The sequence below is a fragment of the Nasonia vitripennis genome, chromosome 5, assembly GCF_009193385.2.
Source record: "Nasonia vitripennis strain AsymCx chromosome 5, Nvit_psr_1.1, whole genome shotgun sequence".
In the NCBI taxonomy this organism is placed as follows: domain Eukaryota; kingdom Metazoa; phylum Arthropoda; class Insecta; order Hymenoptera; family Pteromalidae; genus Nasonia; species Nasonia vitripennis.
The window spans coordinates 21,409,138-21,429,368 of NC_045761.1; the positions used below are offsets into that span (position 1 = coordinate 21,409,138).

General features: G+C 35.5%; 4 protein-coding genes across 6 annotated transcripts; all 4 read right to left on the reverse strand.

The window, feature by feature from the left end:
- Positions 1–1,347: 1,347 nt before the first annotated feature.
- On the reverse strand, positions 1,348–4,951 carry LOC100124079 (spermine oxidase). Of its 2 annotated transcripts, none has more exons than XM_032601010.1 (7): positions 4,390–4,951; positions 3,444–3,792; positions 3,100–3,364; positions 2,816–3,026; positions 2,372–2,746; positions 1,987–2,301; positions 1,348–1,908 (listed from the first exon to the last, which is right to left on the reverse strand). In XM_032601010.1, the coding sequence occupies exons 2-7, from the start codon at positions 3,706–3,708 to the stop codon at positions 1,777–1,779; spliced, it is 1,563 nt and encodes a 520-aa protein (XP_032456901.1). In that variant the 5' UTR covers positions 3,709–3,792; positions 4,390–4,951; the 3' UTR covers positions 1,348–1,776. The 2 variants fall into 2 exon arrangements, with proteins under 2 accessions (XP_032456901.1, XP_001607913.2); XM_001607863.6 differs by having other exon boundaries at positions 4,177–4,408.
- A 518-nt stretch (positions 4,952–5,469) lies between these two features.
- LOC107980467 (spermine oxidase) lies at positions 5,470–7,325 on the reverse strand. Its single transcript, XM_031931408.1, has 6 exons — positions 7,119–7,325; positions 6,744–7,051; positions 6,433–6,643; positions 6,119–6,361; positions 5,927–6,058; positions 5,470–5,853 (listed from the first exon to the last, which is right to left on the reverse strand). Exons 1-6 carry the CDS (start codon positions 7,323–7,325, stop codon positions 5,470–5,472), a joined length of 1,485 nt encoding a protein of 494 aa, XP_031787268.1.
- A 54-nt stretch (positions 7,326–7,379) lies between these two features.
- Positions 7,380–10,734, reverse strand: LOC100124077 (corticosteroid-binding protein). Its single transcript, XM_031931407.1, has 11 exons — positions 10,725–10,734; positions 10,534–10,568; positions 10,333–10,440; positions 9,897–10,080; positions 9,540–9,789; positions 9,262–9,472; positions 8,949–9,191; positions 8,741–8,869; positions 8,360–8,679; positions 8,140–8,275; positions 7,380–8,055 (listed from the first exon to the last, which is right to left on the reverse strand). The coding sequence occupies exons 1-9, from the start codon at positions 10,732–10,734 to the stop codon at positions 8,659–8,661; spliced, it is 1,191 nt and encodes a 396-aa protein (XP_031787267.1). The 3' UTR covers positions 7,380–8,055; positions 8,140–8,275; positions 8,360–8,658.
- Positions 10,735–10,793: 59 nt separating this feature from the next.
- Positions 10,794–20,214, reverse strand: LOC100124075 (adhesion G protein-coupled receptor A3). Of its 2 annotated transcripts, XM_008209303.4 has the most exons (17): positions 19,868–20,214; positions 19,160–19,402; positions 18,950–19,093; positions 18,788–18,859; positions 18,594–18,665; positions 18,278–18,346; positions 18,122–18,205; positions 17,708–18,037; positions 17,483–17,619; positions 16,501–17,376; positions 16,173–16,425; positions 15,811–16,104; positions 15,272–15,716; positions 14,842–15,154; positions 14,126–14,761; positions 13,731–14,037; positions 10,794–13,655 (listed from the first exon to the last, which is right to left on the reverse strand). In XM_008209303.4, exons 2-17 carry the CDS (start codon positions 19,342–19,344, stop codon positions 13,088–13,090), a joined length of 4,785 nt encoding a protein of 1,594 aa, XP_008207525.2. In that variant the 5' UTR covers positions 19,345–19,402; positions 19,868–20,214; the 3' UTR covers positions 10,794–13,087. The 2 variants fall into 2 exon arrangements, with proteins under 2 accessions (XP_008207525.2, XP_008207526.2); XM_008209304.4 differs by lacking the exon at positions 18,594–18,665.
- Positions 20,215–20,231: the final 17 nt, after the last annotated feature.

The window sequence follows — 20,231 nt, forward strand, 5'->3', positions numbered from 1 at the left end:
TGTCATGCCATGATTCTGCTGGATCATGTGTGAATCTCATTGCCTCTAAATGGTTCAAGTATTTCTTTTTATCGTTAAGAATGGTTGGATCATCTTTGAATACCTCGTCAAATCTTTAATTTAATAATTGAAACTAGCAAGCTTATTAACTTTTCTTAATACTATCCACAAAAATTTAACTATAACATTAATAAATGGTTTACACTTACGCCTTTTCAACATAATGTCCCAAATCTTCGAAGCCAGAATCCTCAATTAAGTCTACATCACTAACGTATCTGTCATAAAAGTTTTGTCGATAAATCAAGAGGTAAAAAGTTACCAGAGGAATCTAAAAATATCTGTTTTAATCCGAAATCTTCCCTATTTGATACATTGAGAAGGTCGAGAGACTTTGCCATATTAAAAGCTATATTCTCAGCTTCACCGTGGACCCATTGGCCGCCAAGGTCAATAGAATAGTTTCCTACAAGGAAAATTTAGAAAATGTTGGTATTGAAATATGTAAATATATACTATTAACTCAACACTTTTAACAATTAGTAAACAAATAAAAAATAGATTATCTTCAAACAATTTCATTCTATTAATTTTAGTTCAAAAAAGTTAATAAAAATATGATTACCAAGTGAAGCTGTGTAAACGCGACCACCTATGCGATTTTCAGCTTCCAAAATTTTTATATTATTAAATCCATTTTCCATTAATTTGCAGCTGCGATGCCCGAAGCTCCAGCACCAATAATGATTACTTTCGCATTTTTCTTAGTAATATCGGATTTCTCACCAAAGACAAATCCAAACAAGGCAATAAAGAATACTTTTGAAAACTTAATTTTTTTTCTTTCCATGGTCTTCTATTTAGCAAATATCCAACTAAATATAAAGCTCATGTATGCGTGAGATTTATTGAAATTTTTTAAAACAAACAAGGAAAACATCATAAATTTTAAAGTTTTGCACCATCACCCGTATCGCTATCCAAGTCAAGCAACTCGACGAACGCGCGATCGAGTCTCCAAACGCAACTAGTCGAATGTCTCCACCAGTAGAAAATACTGACCCCTATATATATATATATATATATATATATATATATATATATATATATATATATATATATATATATATGTGTGTGTGTGTGTGTGTGTGTGTATATATATATATATATATATATACACACACACACACACCTTTTAATCTGGCTCAAGTCGGTTAAAATTAAATTCATTGAATCGTACGTACAATACTATACATACAATCTTTTTCAGTAAAATCAGAGGCTATTTATTTTAACGAATTCATGTTTACGCAACTGTTTTAATTCGTAAATCATATTAGCAGATAGTTGATTTGTTTGGTGGTAATTTATTTAACCTTGTCATTATTCCCGAATTTCAATTTTTACTCAGTATGGCGGTAAGATTATGCATAATATTTTTACAGGATAAAAGAGATATTTTTGTTGTCATTCAGCTACATGAAGTAATTTGATTGTTGAAAAAAATTATAGATTATTTTTACATATCTCTTTAAAATGCATAAAAACAAGCAATGAAATGAAAGAAAGTGAATTTTAAAAGTTTTATTTTCTTGATTACGTAATTATAGTGTTAAAAAAATTCGAAAACTTATTTTTCATTAATAAAAATCACATATTTTTCTATTATATATAGTTATTAAATTTTTCTTGACAAAACTAAAAATAGATAAAAAATTAGTTACAAATATAGAGTTCGCTTCTCGTTGCTGTCTTTGTCAACAATTCTCACGATGATTATCCATTGACTGGCAGCAACGTTTCATACTGATTTATTAGTCTATCAGCTGCTTTCCATCCGGAAGCAATAGCTCCATCCACTGTCGAAAATCTATCTTTGTGTGTTGCTTCGCCAGCGAACAAGATCGTCTAAAGTAAAAACAAACGTTGTTTAATGCATTTTTAAGGTAGAAATCGAAGTGCATGATTGTCCAAGATTATAGTTACCCCGTTTTCCAGTGGCCTTTCCAACATTTCCGGAAAAACTTTCTTTTTTTCAGTTTCAACGCTTCTGTAGCTGTAAGTACCTCTGAAATGGGGGTTTGTGTACCAACGAGTCCTCAGCATTGACAGTGGCTCAGAAACAGTATAATGTTTATCTAAAAAGCGGTGAAGATTTTCCATCGTGTGATTCAAAATTGCTTCGTCTAAGAGAAGTTCCATATCCTTCGCATACTTTCCGGCAACCCAAACTTCTAGCAGATTTGGCTTATGCTCTACAGTCCTAGCGCCACTTATACCCAATAGCCATGTTTTTTCTGTCTGTAATTTGTATGAAAATAATTTAAAAACATCAGCAATACTCGAATATCCTCTAAATATCATGGCTTACTTCATTTTGCAGCGCAGTTCTTTCAGCGTCATTCCATATGAAAGTGAAATGCAAAACTCTTCTGTCACCAAGATTCCAAAATGGTTTTTCAAACATCAGGTAAATTTTCGCAACGCTGCCAAAACCAAGGCTTTTTATAGTTTCAATCTTGTAATCTGGCAGAGGTGGAATGAAAAGAGATTCGTGTTTCGCCTTTAAAACACCCAAGGGTACGGTTACTATAACGTGATCAGCCTTGTACAGTTGTCCTTTAGTCGTGGTAACTAGAACTGGTGGTCCTTCTTCGTTTTTCAAGTAATCGATACACACCACGTCGCTCTCCAAAATCGTATTGCTTAAAACTGGAATCTCCATCGCCGGGTCCGGAAAACGTTTCTAAAGATGCAAGACATTACTTTGTACTCGAAAAAAGTTGAATCCCGCGCTTATAAAATTACTATTTACCATCAGAATGTCAAGAATGGTCGAGTATCCTCGTTCCTTCCAGTTGATCATATTATCACCTGGACATTCTCTGTATTGGTCATGTGGGGCTCCGGATATGTCTGTCCAGTTTTCGGCGGATTCCAAGCTTATGGTAAACAGTTCCAAGTGATGCAAAAACTTCCTTCTGTCATTGAATATTTCTGGATTGTTTTTGAAGTGCTTATCGAACCTATGGATCATGAAAGAATAATATTACAACGTTAATTCTGATTCACGCGTTGGTGGTTCTGAGTATCACTTACACTTTTTCTATGTGTTCGCCAAGTGAGTCCGTAGTCATGTTGGTATCGACACCCCAATTTCCCGCGTACTTGAAGAAAAAGTCACTAACGTTTTTCGTCACTGCCTCGTCCAAGTGATTTCCAAGGGAATCGAGATACTCCTGCTCGAGGCCGAAATTCGGCTTGTCCGAAACATCGAGTACACCGAGAGGATTAGCCAATTTGTAGACTATGTTTCCTTCTGTGCCATGCACCCATTGACCACCGAGATCAACAGAGTTATCGCCTGAACGAAACAAACACAATCATTTACAAATTATTTTTTACGAATTATTCTCACGCGTAACTGTAACGGTGCAACATACCTATCTTAGACGTGTACACACGTCCACCGATCCTATCCTCGGCCTCCAGAATCGTCACGTTTTTGAAGCCATTTTCAAGTAGCTTGGCTGCTGCCGCAATTCCCGAAGGCCCGGCACCAACTATCACAATCCTTGGATGTGTAATCGTCTCAGTTTTATTCGCGACGGCTGTGTCGTTGCTTTCGCAGGCGCACATTTTGAGATTACTCGCGAGCGCCAAGCAAAGTAAAAAGGCGATTTTCAAAACCCTTTTAATGCCCTCCATGACTAAATAAATACTGGAATAATTGGCGTGTACAATAGTTGCGTGTCGTTGCGCCTATGGGCATATTACGTATCGCGTCAGACCCTGAAATACAAACAAGAAATTTATCGTTATTATTACGCTTGCTCAGATTGATTTAGACATCGTTTCATTAGTTTTTTTTACACTCAAATTGAATAACTATATAGATAGGCGCTTTATCGCGCGCAGTTTTGTAACTCTAGAAGCGATGTTATCGTTTGCGTCAATAATCGTGAATTTTTTCAAATTCGATGGATACCGGGCACACGCACGTGACGACCGGCTTTCATTATGTCGATATAGCATTTTGATTTAGCACCGATTTCACTTAACAAGGTGAATAAAATTTCCGATGGACTATTTATCTCCCATGAAAACAATGAGTCACGCGCAATCACGCCGGTCTCGGTGGTTTAAAACGCAGTGAGATAAGGCAACGAGTATTACCGAAAAATCACATTCCACAATCGCCTGATCACATAGGTGAAGGATTTTTCGTTATACATTAATAATTCCGTGGATTATACGCCGTCACCCCAGATGCACCCGCGATAAAAGGCAACCAACTTCTGTCACGCGGGAGAAGTTTATACCAGCGTCTCGACGCTCGCACGTGTCAGATAGATCTCAGTAGAAAGAAGCGGCTGATGCTGCCCTCACCTTGTAAGTCATCATTGTCGCAAATTCAAGTTGATTCGTCTTCAGATGCAGATCAGGCCGAAAGAAACGCTATTCATGACGTGATACACATGTATCAAAGCATGAATGGTCTTGTCGCTTGGCCAATGTAATGTGTGTGGTTTTTAGACTGATAGCACGTTCAGAGGTCAATAATTGTTAAGGTCGTTTGGAATTAATATTTTTAATGTTAATGTTCCTGTATACAGTCATGATGATTAAAAAATTATACTATATGACGAGTTGATATTATTCATTGGAAGGAAAAAACTTCTAGAAATTATGATTGTCTGGTTATTCCCCAATTTCGTCATGCATATAGTGACTATATTTTGATTATTATTGTTATTTAGTTTTATCTATACGTTTGATGATTAATCATCATTACAAAAAGTAACCTGTATCATGTAAAACTTGAAACTAAATTCGATGTATCCTTATTAATGTATGACAAAGCATACTGGCATATATTCATGCTCACTTACTCTCTTCACAAGGCGCAGTACATATATTATGATCTAGAGCTCTTTACCGCTAATCTCGCATTGCATCGTGTGCAACATTTATTTCGATTAGAAGTTGACAGTCAAACAACAGCAGCCAAGCAAGTTTAAAATGATAATTCGCCTAAACGCATGGTCTGACACATATAGCATAAATAGAGGTCGCAGTACATCCATTTGAAACAATGAATTTAAAAAGAAAATAAAATTCTTCATATACGTTTGTTTTTATTAGATGAAATAGTATATTACGATACGTGTGACCTAATAAGTAGCCTATTATTGCACGTGAAGGTGATATAACGCCGTGCACTAATGGGCTGCTTAGTTCACGAGTATCGTATACAATTTTATAGCACGAGTGCGATATGTGCTATAAAATTATTACAATCTCTTAATAAAAATATACACATAATACTTTTAATCTATTTTGTCCTATTATAATATTCTATTATTTTATCTGCTGCTTTCCATCCCGAAACGATTGCTCCATCCACTGTAGAAAATCTATCCATGGAAGTTGCTTCACCAGCAAATAAAATAGTCTAACAAAAAAAAATCACATGCATAATTGTACATGATGATTTAAAATTAATATAATATCTTTTAAGAATGTTCGTACTATGTTTCGTTCGCCCAAAGCTTCTTCTAACAAGTCAGCATAAATTCTTTGTCGATGTGTCTCAACACTTCTGTAACTATATGCTCCACGGAAATGTGGATTAGTGAACCATTGGGTTCGCAGAAAAGCAATTGGTGTAGTAACATTATACTTCTTATCCAGAAATCGATGAAGATTTTCAACGGTATGATTGAATACTTTATCTTCGGCAAGTGCTTCCATAGCTTTCGCATATTTTCCAGCAACGAATATTTCTAACACCTTAGGTCTGTGATGTACAGTAATTGCGCCGATCATTCCTAATAACCACATCTTTTCAGACTATAAAAAATCAAATTGAATGTATTATTGAATTAATCTGTATAGTTGTAGGTTATTTTCTAAGTTTCCTTACATCATTTTCCAATTCTTTTCTTTGTTCCTCATTCCATACAAAACTTAAATGCAAAACACGTCTGTTTCCAAGATTCCAAAATGGCTCATCAAATAATAAATAAATTTTTGCTATATTCCCGAAACCAAGCCCCTAAAAGCATTTATTTCTATGACCACTATGCACTATACACATCTTCTAAATACTGTTTACCTTTATAGCTTTCTGCTTGTATTCAGGCAGTAAAGGATTGAAAAGTGTTTCATATTGATTTTTCAAAACTCCCAACGATACTGTCACAATAACGTGATCTGCTTGATAAGAGATACCATTGAAGGTGTTTATAGAAATGGGAGATTCTGTATTATTTTTTGAGTAGTCAATTTTTGTAACCTCAGAGTTTAAGATTGTATTGTTTAGAACCGGTAGCTCCTCTTCAGGGTTCGGGAAACGCTTCTGTAGATCAACCATCAAATCAACATTCTCCTCTTATGTTTTTTAATGATAATAATCATAGATATGCATACCGTCAACAAATCAAATACTTTTGAATATCCATCATCTTTCCAATTAATGATGTGATCACCAGGGAATACTCTAAATCGATCGTTGTTGAAAAGTGACACATCTCGCCAAGAATCTGCAGATGAAAAACTTATCGTGAATAATTCTAAATATTGCAAATATTTCTTCTTCTCTAGAAAAACTTCTGGGATATTGCTGAACCGTTCGTCGAACCTGTACAAACAATAATATTGCGTTTGGCATAATATTATAATAGAAATTGTGTTAGATTAATACTCGCATTTTTTCTGCATATTCCCCTAGCGATTCATACACGGAACCGTTAAAAAAATCTGTTTCATAGATATAATTAGAACTAAAATCGGATATATTTTTTACGACTTCCTCGCTCAAAGGATTGCCCAGAGAATCGATATATTCTTGTACTAATCCATAATCAGGCTCATCAGATTTGTCAATTAAATCAAGCGGCTGTGCTAATTTAAAAACTGCGTTTCCTTCTTCCCCTTTGACCCATTGACCACCAAGATCCACGGAGTAATTTCCTAGTGAGACAAAACAAACGGGCAGTGCTATGAAATATTGTATGATACGCGTGTCTTTGGTGTCACTAATATCATACTGCATTATTAAGAAATAAATTTATAATAATTTTACCGAATTGGGTGGTGTATACTCGACCGCCTACATGACTTTCAGCCTCCAAAATAGTCACATTTTTGAAACCATTCTCAAAAAGTTTTGACGCTGCTGCTATTCCTGATGAGCCAGCACCAACGACGATTATTTTTGGTTCTTTCTTTTTTGTAAATTTATCAACTTCACTACTTGTTGCCAAATTATTACAAATCATCATTAAAATAACTAGATGCAACATGAACATATTTTCCTTCATATTGAAAAAATCACTTCTAAAACGGACGAAGATCACTAACACAAATACGCTTGCTATTATTTATGTATTGTATTTATTTATTTATTTATTTAACCTATTACAGGGGCATAACTGCCTTTTAAAAATAAAAAATTCAGTAGAAAAATACAAAACTTAACAAGTCTGTTAAACAATGTGGTGTAAGTCTTGGCCAGAACTCTCTAGACAGAGAGCGTGCACTAACACTCTGAAAGATGCAAGGGATGACTCTGATTTATCGATTGACTCGGGAGGAACGCTCCATTGCCTACTCAGTCTGCTTTTTGAATTGTTGTTTTTTGAAGCCAATTTTAGAATGAGAATTGACCTCTAGAACAGGTCTGAAATGACGCGACGAATGAGTGACCTGTATCTCATTATAAATGATTATTAAATTTTTTTTGTAAATTTTTTTATATGCCCGGTGAGGTATACATTTCCTTTCATACGTGCAACGCTTTTGAAGAATATTCAACGATTAAAGATAAGTTTCAGAAAGCAGATACGAAAATAAACCAGTTCATTTTGATCATCATTTATATAAATCCAAATATTTTAAGCACATTTCTGGATCATATAGTGTGATTAAATGGTGAAAAATGTATTGTTTAACGAGACTAAACTCAAAATTAACTCATTAGAACATTCACTTTTACTTGACGAGTACATTAGATGAAAATTTGAAATTTCGCTTGGTATCGGTACGGGTTTGCTAAAAATATGAAATCAGCCAATTAAAATAATTATGTAATACATTTTATTAGAGTTTTGTGCCAAATTTAAATTATGACAATACCCATTTATTTTTATGTTTAATCCGAATCCTTATAGAAATCTATCAGTCTAATTGCTGCTTTCCATCCAGAAGTCATGGCTCCATCGACTGTTGAATATCTCTCAATAGATGTGGCCTCCCCAGCGAACAGAATTCCCTGCGAGTATAACGTAGCATATAACTTATGATTATATATTAAAATTCTTATCTGTTTATTAAAAACTTGAAGAGATTTACTCACCAAATTCTTCGGCGATACCGGTACTTCCAGATTTTTCGATAAGATACCTTGTTTTTGCATTTTCACGCTTCGATAGCTATAAGTTCCTCTGAAATTCGGATTTGAAAACCACGTAGTTCGCAGAATCGCAATCGGTCGCGTGATGTTGTAAGTCTTGCCGAGAAATCTGTGAAGACACTCTACGCTATGGTTGAAAAGTTTATCTTCCGAGATTCGTTCCATTAATCGCACATATTTTCCTATTACCCATATTTTCAACAATTTTGGCTTATGCTCAACGGATGACACACTTTCTATTCCTAATATCCATTTTTTTCAGACTGCATTAAAAAATTTATTCATAATTTGTCGTCGAGTACGATATGTGGCTTTGCAACTTACTTTCTCAATAGATCTTCTCTCAGTATTGCTCCAAAGGAAGGAAAACTGCAAATTTTTTTTGTTTCCAAGTTGCCAAAACGGTTTCTTGAATAGTAAATATACTTTGCCTACTCTGCCAAACGCAAAACCCTGGAATCGAATACTTATTATTTTAAACTGTATAAATACATACGTTTAGTATGGCTTTACTTTACTCGATGTTACGAACTTTAATAGTTTCTGTTATTTGTTGTGGTAATCGTGGAATAAAGAGTGACGAATGTTTCGCTTTTAATACTCCGATTGAGGCAGTCATAATAACGTGATCAGCTTCATAAGTTGTTCTGTTCTTCGTGGTGATTAAGATCGGTAAACCTTCGTTGCGATTCAAATAGTTGATTTTCACGACTTCAGAATTGAGTAATGTATTTTTTACAACAGGAAGCTCTTCTTGAGGATTCGGATATCGTTTCTGAAAACATGAAAAGTCATGTAATTTAAACGATTGAAAAAATAATACAAGCTTTAATACAATTGCTTACTATAAGATAATCAAGTAGAGTGGAGTAACCCCGAGTTTTCCAATTAACATTCTCAGTTCCAGGATAATCCGTATATAGTTCAATGGGTTGTGCAGAAATTTCAAACCAAGAATCCGCGCCTTCTTCAGCCAGCCTATTTAACTTATAGCTATTCAGATACTTCTTCCTATCTTTATATATTGTTAGCGCATTGCCAAATTTCCGATTGAAACTGTACGAGGTAAATTAAAAAATAAAAATTTGCTTATTTCGTAATTCAATCAACGCGAACAACTTACGCATCTTTCACGTATTCTCCGTAGGATTCGAAACCAGTGTCACTTTCTTCGAATAAGTAGTCGAAGTAAAAATTACGTAGCTGTTCTTCTGTTTCGTTGTTCAATCGAGTACCATTTGAATCAAAATAGTAGAGATCGTGTGCGTCTCCATCTGGTTTGTCAAGAAGATTAAGCGGCCAAGCCAAATCAAAAACGGCATTTCCGTTTTCTCCGTGTACCCATTGTGCTCCAAGATCAACTTCGTAACCACCTGCGTTATTTATCAGTTGTTTGAATCACCATACAATTATCATACAAATGTAGTTAGTAGTTCATTATAGTATATAGTATACTCGATAATTGTTGATTTATTTTTACCGAATTGCGTGGTGAAGATCCTCCCGCCAATGCGATTTCCAGCCTCTAATATTTTCACCTCTTTGAAGCCATTTTCGAATAGTTTCGAAGCAGCGGCAATTCCCGAAACTCCAGCGCCGATAATCACAATCTTAGCATTTTCCACACTTTTAATATCAGAAAAATTATTGGCTTCGACTTTCTCCTGAGTTATAATTAAAAGACATAAAATATTTAAAACACTTATAGAGGTAAAAATCGATAAATTCATTTTAAAGTAGAATTTTTCTAAGTCTCTCGTACGATGTATGTTTTCTTTCGCTCAAAATTTAGAGTAAGAAACCACAAGAGTTTAACTAAGATCAAACATTGTCAAATGTTATCTACACTTTTACGCAACCAGCTAATGCCATAAAAATAAGCTGCAGATATTTGAAAAATTATGTATCTGATATACCTGGATTTCTTTTATAAGTGCATTTGCACTTGTCCGGAAAACCTTACTGTAGCTACAAGTGGAATAACAGAAAATTATAATAACAGAATAAGGAAAATTGCAGGAATGCTAATGTATTGTAATTTAAAAAACAATGTATATCATTTATCCTCTTCAGTCGAAGCACAATGCCAACTTGATTTGCAACCAAGATATATTTACTTCGTGGATTAAGTTGAATGAAATATCGTGAATATCTATGATGCGAATGTAAAAGCGTTTAAATGACATACGAAATTAAAAACGTTAAATTTGGAACTCATGGAATTACATAGATTGTAGCATCAAAGTCACTTAAAGTTTACATGTTGAACGCAGTGGACAACTTTATTGTTGTATTTCAGGCACTGTACTTGCAGTCATTTTATAAATGTTAATTATAGATATATAATTAAATAATGAAAAATACTATACAACATAAATCGAATGTTAATTTTCATGTAGTTTATTTGACAGTTATACTTATTTACAGTAGGATTTGTCGCGTTTTTGAAACGCTGCTTAAGAATGTAAAGTAGAGTCACATTGGCAAAACTTTGCGATAAAAATAAAAAATCAGTCTTTCAAAGATATCTGTAAAAGAATCGTAGCTGCTAAATAATAGTTTTAGCAAAATCAAAGAAAAGTATCTAAAATGCCCGAATACCATATTTGAGAAATACACACACGCGCTATATAGCGCGCAAAATAAAAGTTCGATTATAAAATTAATTATATACGTATACTGTACAATTCCATAATAATTTGTCTATTACATATACTTATGTAACGGTGATTATATATATTTACAAATACACAACAATTCAAGGCTGTTCAACTGTAATGCAAAGTGTGCGTTATAAAAATTTTACAGAACAGTAGTAAAATTGGCTTATTTGTTAAAAAGTTGTACGTCGTTCTCTAATTGTTACGCATTAAATATTGAAAAGTAATTGTGGCAGATCATATCATTATAAAATTAAGCTGTTGTCAGGGATTTAACATCACTTATGTTAATTAGATTTTCAAGTAAGTGCAATATTCTTGTACTTTCACGCTGTAAATATATCGAATACAAAAGGAATTACATTAAAATGGTTGTACAATTCAATAATGTCTACATCAAACAACGTTTAAAACGTCACAATTGTAGTAAAATTTCTTTATAACTTCTGGTTATAAAGCATTTCCCGGTTCACATGTGAAATCCATAAAAGTATTCAAACTATCAACTATGTACTAGATAAATATTTCGCAAAATGATAAAATTCGCATTAGCTTGCAAATTTTCTCATTCTGAGACTCGTACGATAAAATCAATCGTGCAAAAGCACGACCTCGAGTTCATTATTCATACGGATGTTGTTAAACAGTCTTAGAAAATTCTATAATCGTAGCTCACTCACAGATATGTAGAATGAAAGCTAATAGTCTCGAAGCATTTAGAATGACGATTGGTCAATTTTACATTTACGAAGCATAATACGATTCGACCTGCCAATAACGTTCCTCTTTTTCAATGCGCTTTCATCGAGAGTTTCAATGACATTTTTGAAATCGTTATAAGAAGTTTTTTGATTCCAAAATTGTTTTCAATTCTTCTTTAAAAACGCATTCTCTCAAATTAACAAGGCCATCTTGACAATAACATTCATTTTTTTCAAGTTGATAATATTTTTGTTATTACAAGGCTATACGTATTCTGAAACTTCTTTATTGATTCAGTTATGATATGATTAATCCTTCCATTCCATTGATTAACAATAATTTTGAAATCGTTTACATGCGCATTTCTATAAAATTTTTAGTGCCTAATATTTTTTTATTTCTCTGAACCAATTAACAATTTTATTTACAAATATATATTTGGAAACGTTATATAGAATAATGGCACAGATTGAATATTTGATCAAACCTTGTTAATTTTAATATATTTCAAGAAGTGATTAGCAAGGAAAATTATTGCATGGTCGAATAAGATTTTATTGGCAGAAAGCTAGATTGTAAAAAGTTTGAGCTTCTTGGCACGATTTAGGAAGAGAAACTAGTGTAAATCACCAGACTTGGCCATGGGTAGCCACATTAATACTTGAAAAATCTGGTCTTTCAATCTACAATGTTTTGATAATAAGAAACAATATTGTATAAAAACTACTATTTTTATGGTTAAAATAATTACAAACGGCACACTATAAAAAAAAATCATACGCGCCATAGGTGCAGCTAGTTGTTTGGAACTGTATTCTCTAATTTACTAATTTTAAAAAATTACAAATGAAATTTATATTTCAGATTATTTTACCTTGATGATCGAAAATATCTGATATTATGTATAAAAAACTATCACCAGTCATGAATACAGTTCCATATTTAAATAGTTAAAATTTATTTCTGGAACATACATCTATTATTATTAGATAATTTACAGTGGTATACTGTAATCAGGCCGCTTATATCAGGAATTTAATATTTTCCTTTAGTATGTGGTTTGACCACATAAAATCTTTATTCCAAATAAATTATTATACTTTATCTGTACTGCATGAATTCCTGACAGTCGATAACGTATACATTATGATCGACATTATGTCATAACAATGTTTGAGATTATTCCAGATTGGTTGAAATGGGCTGTATGCTTTGTAATATATTGTTTGATAGTGATCATGAAATATGAATTTCACGTTAGCCCATCATTCGGATAATCTTGGTCGTGATCATAGTATATAAGAATATCTCAAACGCTTGTCTCTTTCTTAACATTCATTCTATCAGGTTGCGCTGACTCGTCATCATCTTCGTCGCTGGGATACCGACCCCCAGCAGCTGCGTCATCTCTCACCTCTCGACTACACTCTTTGCCATTGCCTTGATGCTGTTTGTGATGAGGATGGTGGTGGTGATGTCCCTCCCTCTCCTCTCTCTGGCCAAAATCGTAAAGCTGCAGAGACTCACCCATTAATGTAGCTTCATCCTCTACGAGTGGGATTACAGCATTTGCTACGTTGTCTTCCTCCAAGTCCTCGTCCTCCTCCGAAGTGACTTTAGTCTCAGAGGTAGCTGGCGCTACAGAGGCTGTAGGAAAGGGTAATGGAAGTACTTGCTGTCGCCTCTCGGAACCGTTGATGAATCCAGGGCCTAAGAGAATGCGATCGAAATCATCAGCTGCCCGCGAACTCTCTAAGCTCGTTGCGTCGTTTAAGGAACTACGGTAGCTGCTTTTGTTACGCGACGAGGCGATTGACCTGTCGGCCAAGGGTAGAGAACTCAAACTGCCAGAATGATGATTGCACATGTCGTAAGACCTTTCAATAGAAAATTGTATATTTATTAGAATTAGTATTTCTTTAAAAATCAGTACATCGTATCTTGCACCATACCTGTGCCTGGCGATTCTTTGATCTCTCTCCATCGAGATGGTTTCATCGACACTAGATCTTCTACCGGCAATACCATCCGTAGACCTGGACAATGCCATCTCGCTGATGTCCGATAGGTTGTGTTCGCTACGTTCGCTTGCTATCTGCGTCATTGACTCCATCTCCGAGCTGCACTCGAGACTACACTGTTGTGAGACATTCCGCATTTGTTTCTCCTCCTCAATTTTCGATTCTGTTGCGTCTGATTCGTAGGGACTTGTGCACGTCGCATGGTTCATCATGGGTTGGTATTTACGCCGACTTACAACTGCAATCAAGTTGTAATTTTAAAAAAAAGAACATCTACTTATTTTTTTTACTATAAAAGACATCGTACTACTGCAATGAAAACTCACCAGTTGGAGTCGTCGAGAGCTCGTTGTTGACCTTTCTCGTGTTCTTTCCCAGGCTCTCCTGACCAATAACGTACCTAAGCGCAAGATTCCTATCCTCCGAAACACTACCCCCGCTGTCTGACAGAATATTCACATTCTTTGCATCGTTAACCGGATTCATCTCTATGTGTATATTCGTATTATTAACTTTAGAACTGCTACCCAATATACTCCTCTCGATATCGTTGTCTAACTTGACTGCACGCCTGGGAATGCTAACACAGCTGCCGTTGTCGCTGGTCGCACCTCCGTCACCCTGCTTCCTAGGACCTAGATTGCTATTCTTCGTCATGTTGCGTCGCTGTTTTTTGAAGAACTTGCGAGCAACACCACTTTGGTGTGGATTATAAAACATTTCCACTGAAGCAGGCGCTGACTCAGTGTTGAAGGTCGTAACTGAATTGTTGGAACGATACTGCTGTCGATGTAGCATCAGGAGATTGGGCTTCACGTGTACGCGAGTTGACGGATCTACGTTTGATGTCAGCTTTGACGTGTTGCAGCTGCTATGAGACTTGTGCGTGTGTCGAGACGATCCCAGAGAATTTGTATCAGAAGTCACTTGGGTAGCTTGAGAGTTCGATAGTGGCGGTGGAGCTGATACAGAAGTGGAATTACAATTAGAAATAGATTCATTTGCACTGATTTCTAGCAAACCATTTGGAAAAGATAGACACCTGTTAATGGTACGAGAGGCTGCGTAGGTATAGCCGGATTAGCGTCGGAGACATTTCTTGTTCTGCAGCATCTGTTCTTCTTTTGTTTGAGCCAGCATCTCATCCTTAGCCATTGAGTTCTGACGTCGCTTCTAGCTATACCGTAAAACAGCAGAATGAACATACCCAACGAACTGGCCGACAGGGCATAGAGAACCGCGAAAATAGTCTCTTGGTATGGAATGTTAAACAGATTTGCTGTAGTCATCGCTGCACAAATCCAAGCTATCAGATAGAGTATCATCACAACGATGAGTCCTTTCAATTGAGTCATCTATAAAAGAAAAATCATAATGTTACTTTCTGGATTCACAAAATCTTCGTTATTGTATCAAAAATTATCAGCAAAAATTTCGCTTCGAAAATAAAGTATGCAAATTTACTATCTCACCTGTGAATGCTCTTGATCCTCAACTTCAGAGGAAACAGTCTGTGAGCTGTGTAAACTGACCCTGTCGGAGCCTGGGTTCGGATTAGGCTCCAACAATTCCAAATCAACGTTCTCCGTTGCCTGTGTGCCTTCTGACAACTGTCCATTGAGATCAACATTCCTAATAGTACAACGTATGAGCATGTGCAAAATCGTTAGGTAGACAAGTAGTATGGCTGCAGGTACAAAAAGGGCGGCAAGCGATGGCGCTGAGCTAAGAAAGCAGTGCGAGTAACCGGCATATTCGCGCATGTTAATAGCTCCGGAAATGCCGCATATTATCAAGGCAATGCCCCAGCCCACCAGGTACAGTCCAAGCAACGGTTTGCGAATCGGTTCCTCATGCAGCTCGTCGTCGTCCGTTATCGGGTCCATCGTCGATTTGGACAGACGCTTATACATATTGCTGTGAAGATTAAAAGCATTAGTTTCCAATTAAGTTATCATTCAGAATTTCAAATTATTGTTAAAGTTTCTATCAATAAATTTTGCATTCATACCTTGCTGAAACAGTCATCCAGAAGAGGCAGCATAACGATAAATAGTGCAAACCTATGCCGACTCCTTGACAAATTTCAATGTTTTCCGTTTGCTGTATACCGGAACTATACAGGAAGCAGAGGAGAGCAATAGCAACCCACGTGTTAACAACGCAATGCTTCGCTTTTTTCGGCATCGCTATCGATGCATAGCAACAGACGTAGGTGACTGTGGTACAAATCAGGCACACCAGTAGTATAAAACTTCCCACGTATATCGCAGGATTAGAGTATTTGAATTTGGCACCAACCAAACTGTTAACAAAGAAAACGTTGACATCGTTAATATTATCGATTTGTAATTGTAAGTATGATATACATACGTCTTGCCATCGATGTCAAGAAAAGATTTATCTTGTAAAAGTCCATAATAACCCAGCCTATCACAGTGGAATATTATTAAATTATTAATGTAGTTCGACAACAAGTGACAGCCATCATTGGTCCAGCCCCCAGTCTCATTATTCAAGGATGAGTCCCATACTACTGGCACAGGTTTACTACTTGCATGATGAATTAGAGGAGCTCTCAACATAACGTACACGGGTTCCGTAAGATTTGCAACAGTCTGTCCAACTAAAATTTTTAAATTAATGTTGTAGTCATATGATGATGAAACCTTCTGTATAGTTTTTGCAAGTATATACTCACTTAGTTTGCTGCCAGCGATACTTGTCGTGATATCAGTATTATCGTCGTCTTTGATTTTAGGAAACAGTTTATTGTCTGCATACATCGACACCATTAATTGATGAGAACCTGCGCTGTTTTTAACGTTTCTAAATAGTGAGGCAGGCAGCTGTATGGAAGCCTCGAGTTGTGTTTCCCCAGCACTAGGATTAAATATCGCTGTTTTGTTGCTCATGGAGCAATGAAGAAGCTTTACATATAAATCCGCAGTATTACTGTACCAAGTGCAAGTCAAACCAGCAAAACTGTCAGCCTTAACCAGATACTCCTCTAGAGCCATGTTCGTTTTATGCAGCTGTATTAGTTGATTGAACGGCGTGACCTTAACTATGTGTTCGATGGTTTTTAGCAGTCTTGTGCAGGCTCCGTAATGGATCTCTGCAGCTTTTAACATCGATTTGGGCAAGTTTAGAAGAATATTCACTACGTCAATAAGCATACTTCCTAGTTCTTTCTCCTCAACCAAGTAACTAGCATAATTTTCGAGTATTTGCGTTACAAAGTTGACTTCCACAGGATCAGTCAAGGAAGCACCCTCACCAGTGATATTTTTTAATTTCTTGATAGTCTCCAATAGTGAGCCTTTTGGAAGTGAGAGTTTCGTTAACGATAAATTTACCGTAGAAAACGATTCGAGTATTTTTGTTGTGGCAGATATGTATGGACATGATTCTGTGTTCAAGTTCTCCCATTGACCAGTGCTATTGCACTCATAGGAAGCTCGTGGAGGAAGTTGAAATGAACCAACAGGCAAACTATTTCCTTCACAAGGTAATTCTACTTTCCACCCTATTACAGTCCGGGGCCAAGCATACATTCCTTTGTTACTTCTTGTTACTAAAAATATTCATATTTTTGCTTAGTTTTTAATAATTTTTCATAAAGTATTAAAAGTAATTTTTACTTTACCCAAATTTTAACAATTATTTTGATAAACATTTACCTGCTAATGGACAGTACCGAGTACTATTAGATATAACAATAACATTTATAGCCCGTGATATGTTTCCATAAGCTGAGACTAGAAAACAGTTCCATTGTCCATTATGCTCTTCTTTCACCGGATCAATACTGAGTGAACTGCAACAAAATATTCATACTATTTCATTAATAACTTGAAATGCTGTATGTTTGATGCTATTTTAACTTCTGCTTTGATTGAATTTACCTTGCGACAATACCACTATCATCCAGGTATCTATTTTCTATCTTCACATCGCTGAAGCTATTTTGTGGATTATCATATAAACCTAAATCTAATACATCAGTAGTGATATTAGAATTCCATAACCAGTTTACTCTGGCAAATTTGTCATTGGTAATACTGGGTGCACGACACTTCAAAGTTATAGTATCACCAGCAAAAACGACTTGATGTTGATCAGGCACTATTTCAATAGCTGGGGTTGTCCATTTGCATTCATATTCTTTCAATGTCTTCAACTTTTTTACTTGTTTTCCTTTTAAATTCAATGGTAAATCACATTCTGGTGAAGGACTAAAATAATAGAGAAAAAAATGTCGATAAGTTTGTTATTAAATATTTAATTCTTATCATATAATTTGAAAATTTATATGTTACCTTAATTTTATTGCATTTGTTATTATCCAATAACTGAACCAGAATAGGTTGCAATCGCAATTCCATGGATTACCAGAAATATCTCTGAAAAAATAATCAATTGATGAAAAATATCGAAGCAATCGTTTCATAAAATGCACAGATATTTGAACTTACAGTTGCCTCAAAGGTAATCCATGAAAAGTGCCTTCTTTCAATGTAACTAATTTGTTTCCATTTAATTTCCTTAAATAATGAAATTCATTAGTTTTACACAATTTTCATTTAATGAAGAAAGCTAAACAGTGCATTTTCTACTTATTTTGCTTTCACGTGTTATACATCAGTAATAAAAAATACCATTCACTAAACATATAAAAAATTATAACAAATGGAATTATGAAATAAAAACAGAAACTAGACTTTATACAAAAAAACATAACTAAACAACAAAAGCTCTAATTAAACAACAAAACTTGTAATGAAAACTTACAAACGCTCTAAAGCCAATAAACCATGAAATACCGTTGTTTCTAATGTACTTATTGCATTATTTGATAAGTTTCTGGAAAAACCATTTGCAAAAAACAAAGAATATAGCAGAAAAATGCAAAGTGTTGTAAGTGTCATGTGAAATTAATTTTATAATAAGAATTATTGAAAAGATTATTGAATGTTGATACTTACAGTCTTTTTAACATTGACAGTCTCTTAAAAGCATGAGAGTCGATAGATGAAATTAAGTTTTTACTCAAGTCTCTGAAATATAATAAATACATATTATTCAATGCATATTTTATAGGATGCTCTGAATGAAATCATCATAAATTTAAAAGTAAGCCCACTTACAATCGCTCCAAATTTGCTAAACCATTGAAGACTCCTTCATCCAGTAGTGTTATTTTGTTGGCAGAAAGATTTAAACGTTTCAAATTGGATAAGTTCTTAAAAGTGTCAACTCTTATGATTGATATATCGTTCTTGCTCAGATCCCTTGAAGAATAAATTAATTTTTTAGTCCAGGTTTAATAAAAATGTACCAGTAAAATAGAAACTTACAAATGGATCATCTCAATGCTAACTTGATTAAAGTCGACGTCATTTACGTCTTCCAAATTGTCTTTGCAAACTACACGCAGCCATTCTGCTTGTGGTTTGATGTGTCTGCAGTTGCATCGGGCTGGACACATGGAGGCAGATAGGAAACATTGTGCAAGAGTTAAGATCACAAGTATCTTGTACATCTTGCGATAATAATCAACTAATGATTATGGATTTGGGAAATGAAGGAAGGCCCTTTACCTGTAAAAAGAATTTATGTCGTATACACTCTTCTTTTCTTTTGCATAAATGAATCATTCTAGAACAAAAGTAAAACAAAGAACATTATCATCTACAGAAGAATCCCAAAAGAGCTCCGTTTCAGACTCCCCCCTCGTATATACAGTAGCACGTATAAACACACATTTGTTGACAGATATAGGTGCGCAGCGTTTATTTACACTTGCCTCTCGCATGTGCAACAAATCACAGCAAGTGTCCCCGAACCTCCACCCACAACAGCCGAAAGCGCAACCGAACTGCGAGACTTTTTTTTTATCTCAGAGCCACAAGTAGCATATTATTGCCGCGGGTCAATGACTCCGTTTACACATAGATATTCCAGTGGCAATCGCACGCACCTACCCTCCCATAAAAATCCCGTACTCCGAGATATCTCTATTTACTTTGCTTCTTCAAAAGAGAACATATAGCAAGTGTACTCACGGCCGCAAAAGGAAGAAGGCGACTCTCCCCAGACTGTGGATCTCACATCGTATTATAAGCCGCGGTTTTTCACTACGATCAGCGTTGAAAAATCACGCCGGAGTCTTTTGTACGGTTTCAAACACTAGACACTCGTTCCCTGGATGAGATTTGAGTCCAGGACGTTACATATTCGAGGCCGTCCGGCCTCTAAAATTAGTCGGGCGGTCCCTTCGATGGGACGTGCGGACGCGAGACTAAAACATCCTCTCCCTGGAATTTCAACTTTCAAGTACACCCTATACTGTGGCTGTCCTTTTCTATAACCCTAAAATTATGCGCCGACTCTCCTTTCGCGTCGCGCGACTGGAGCAGCGACGGAGTC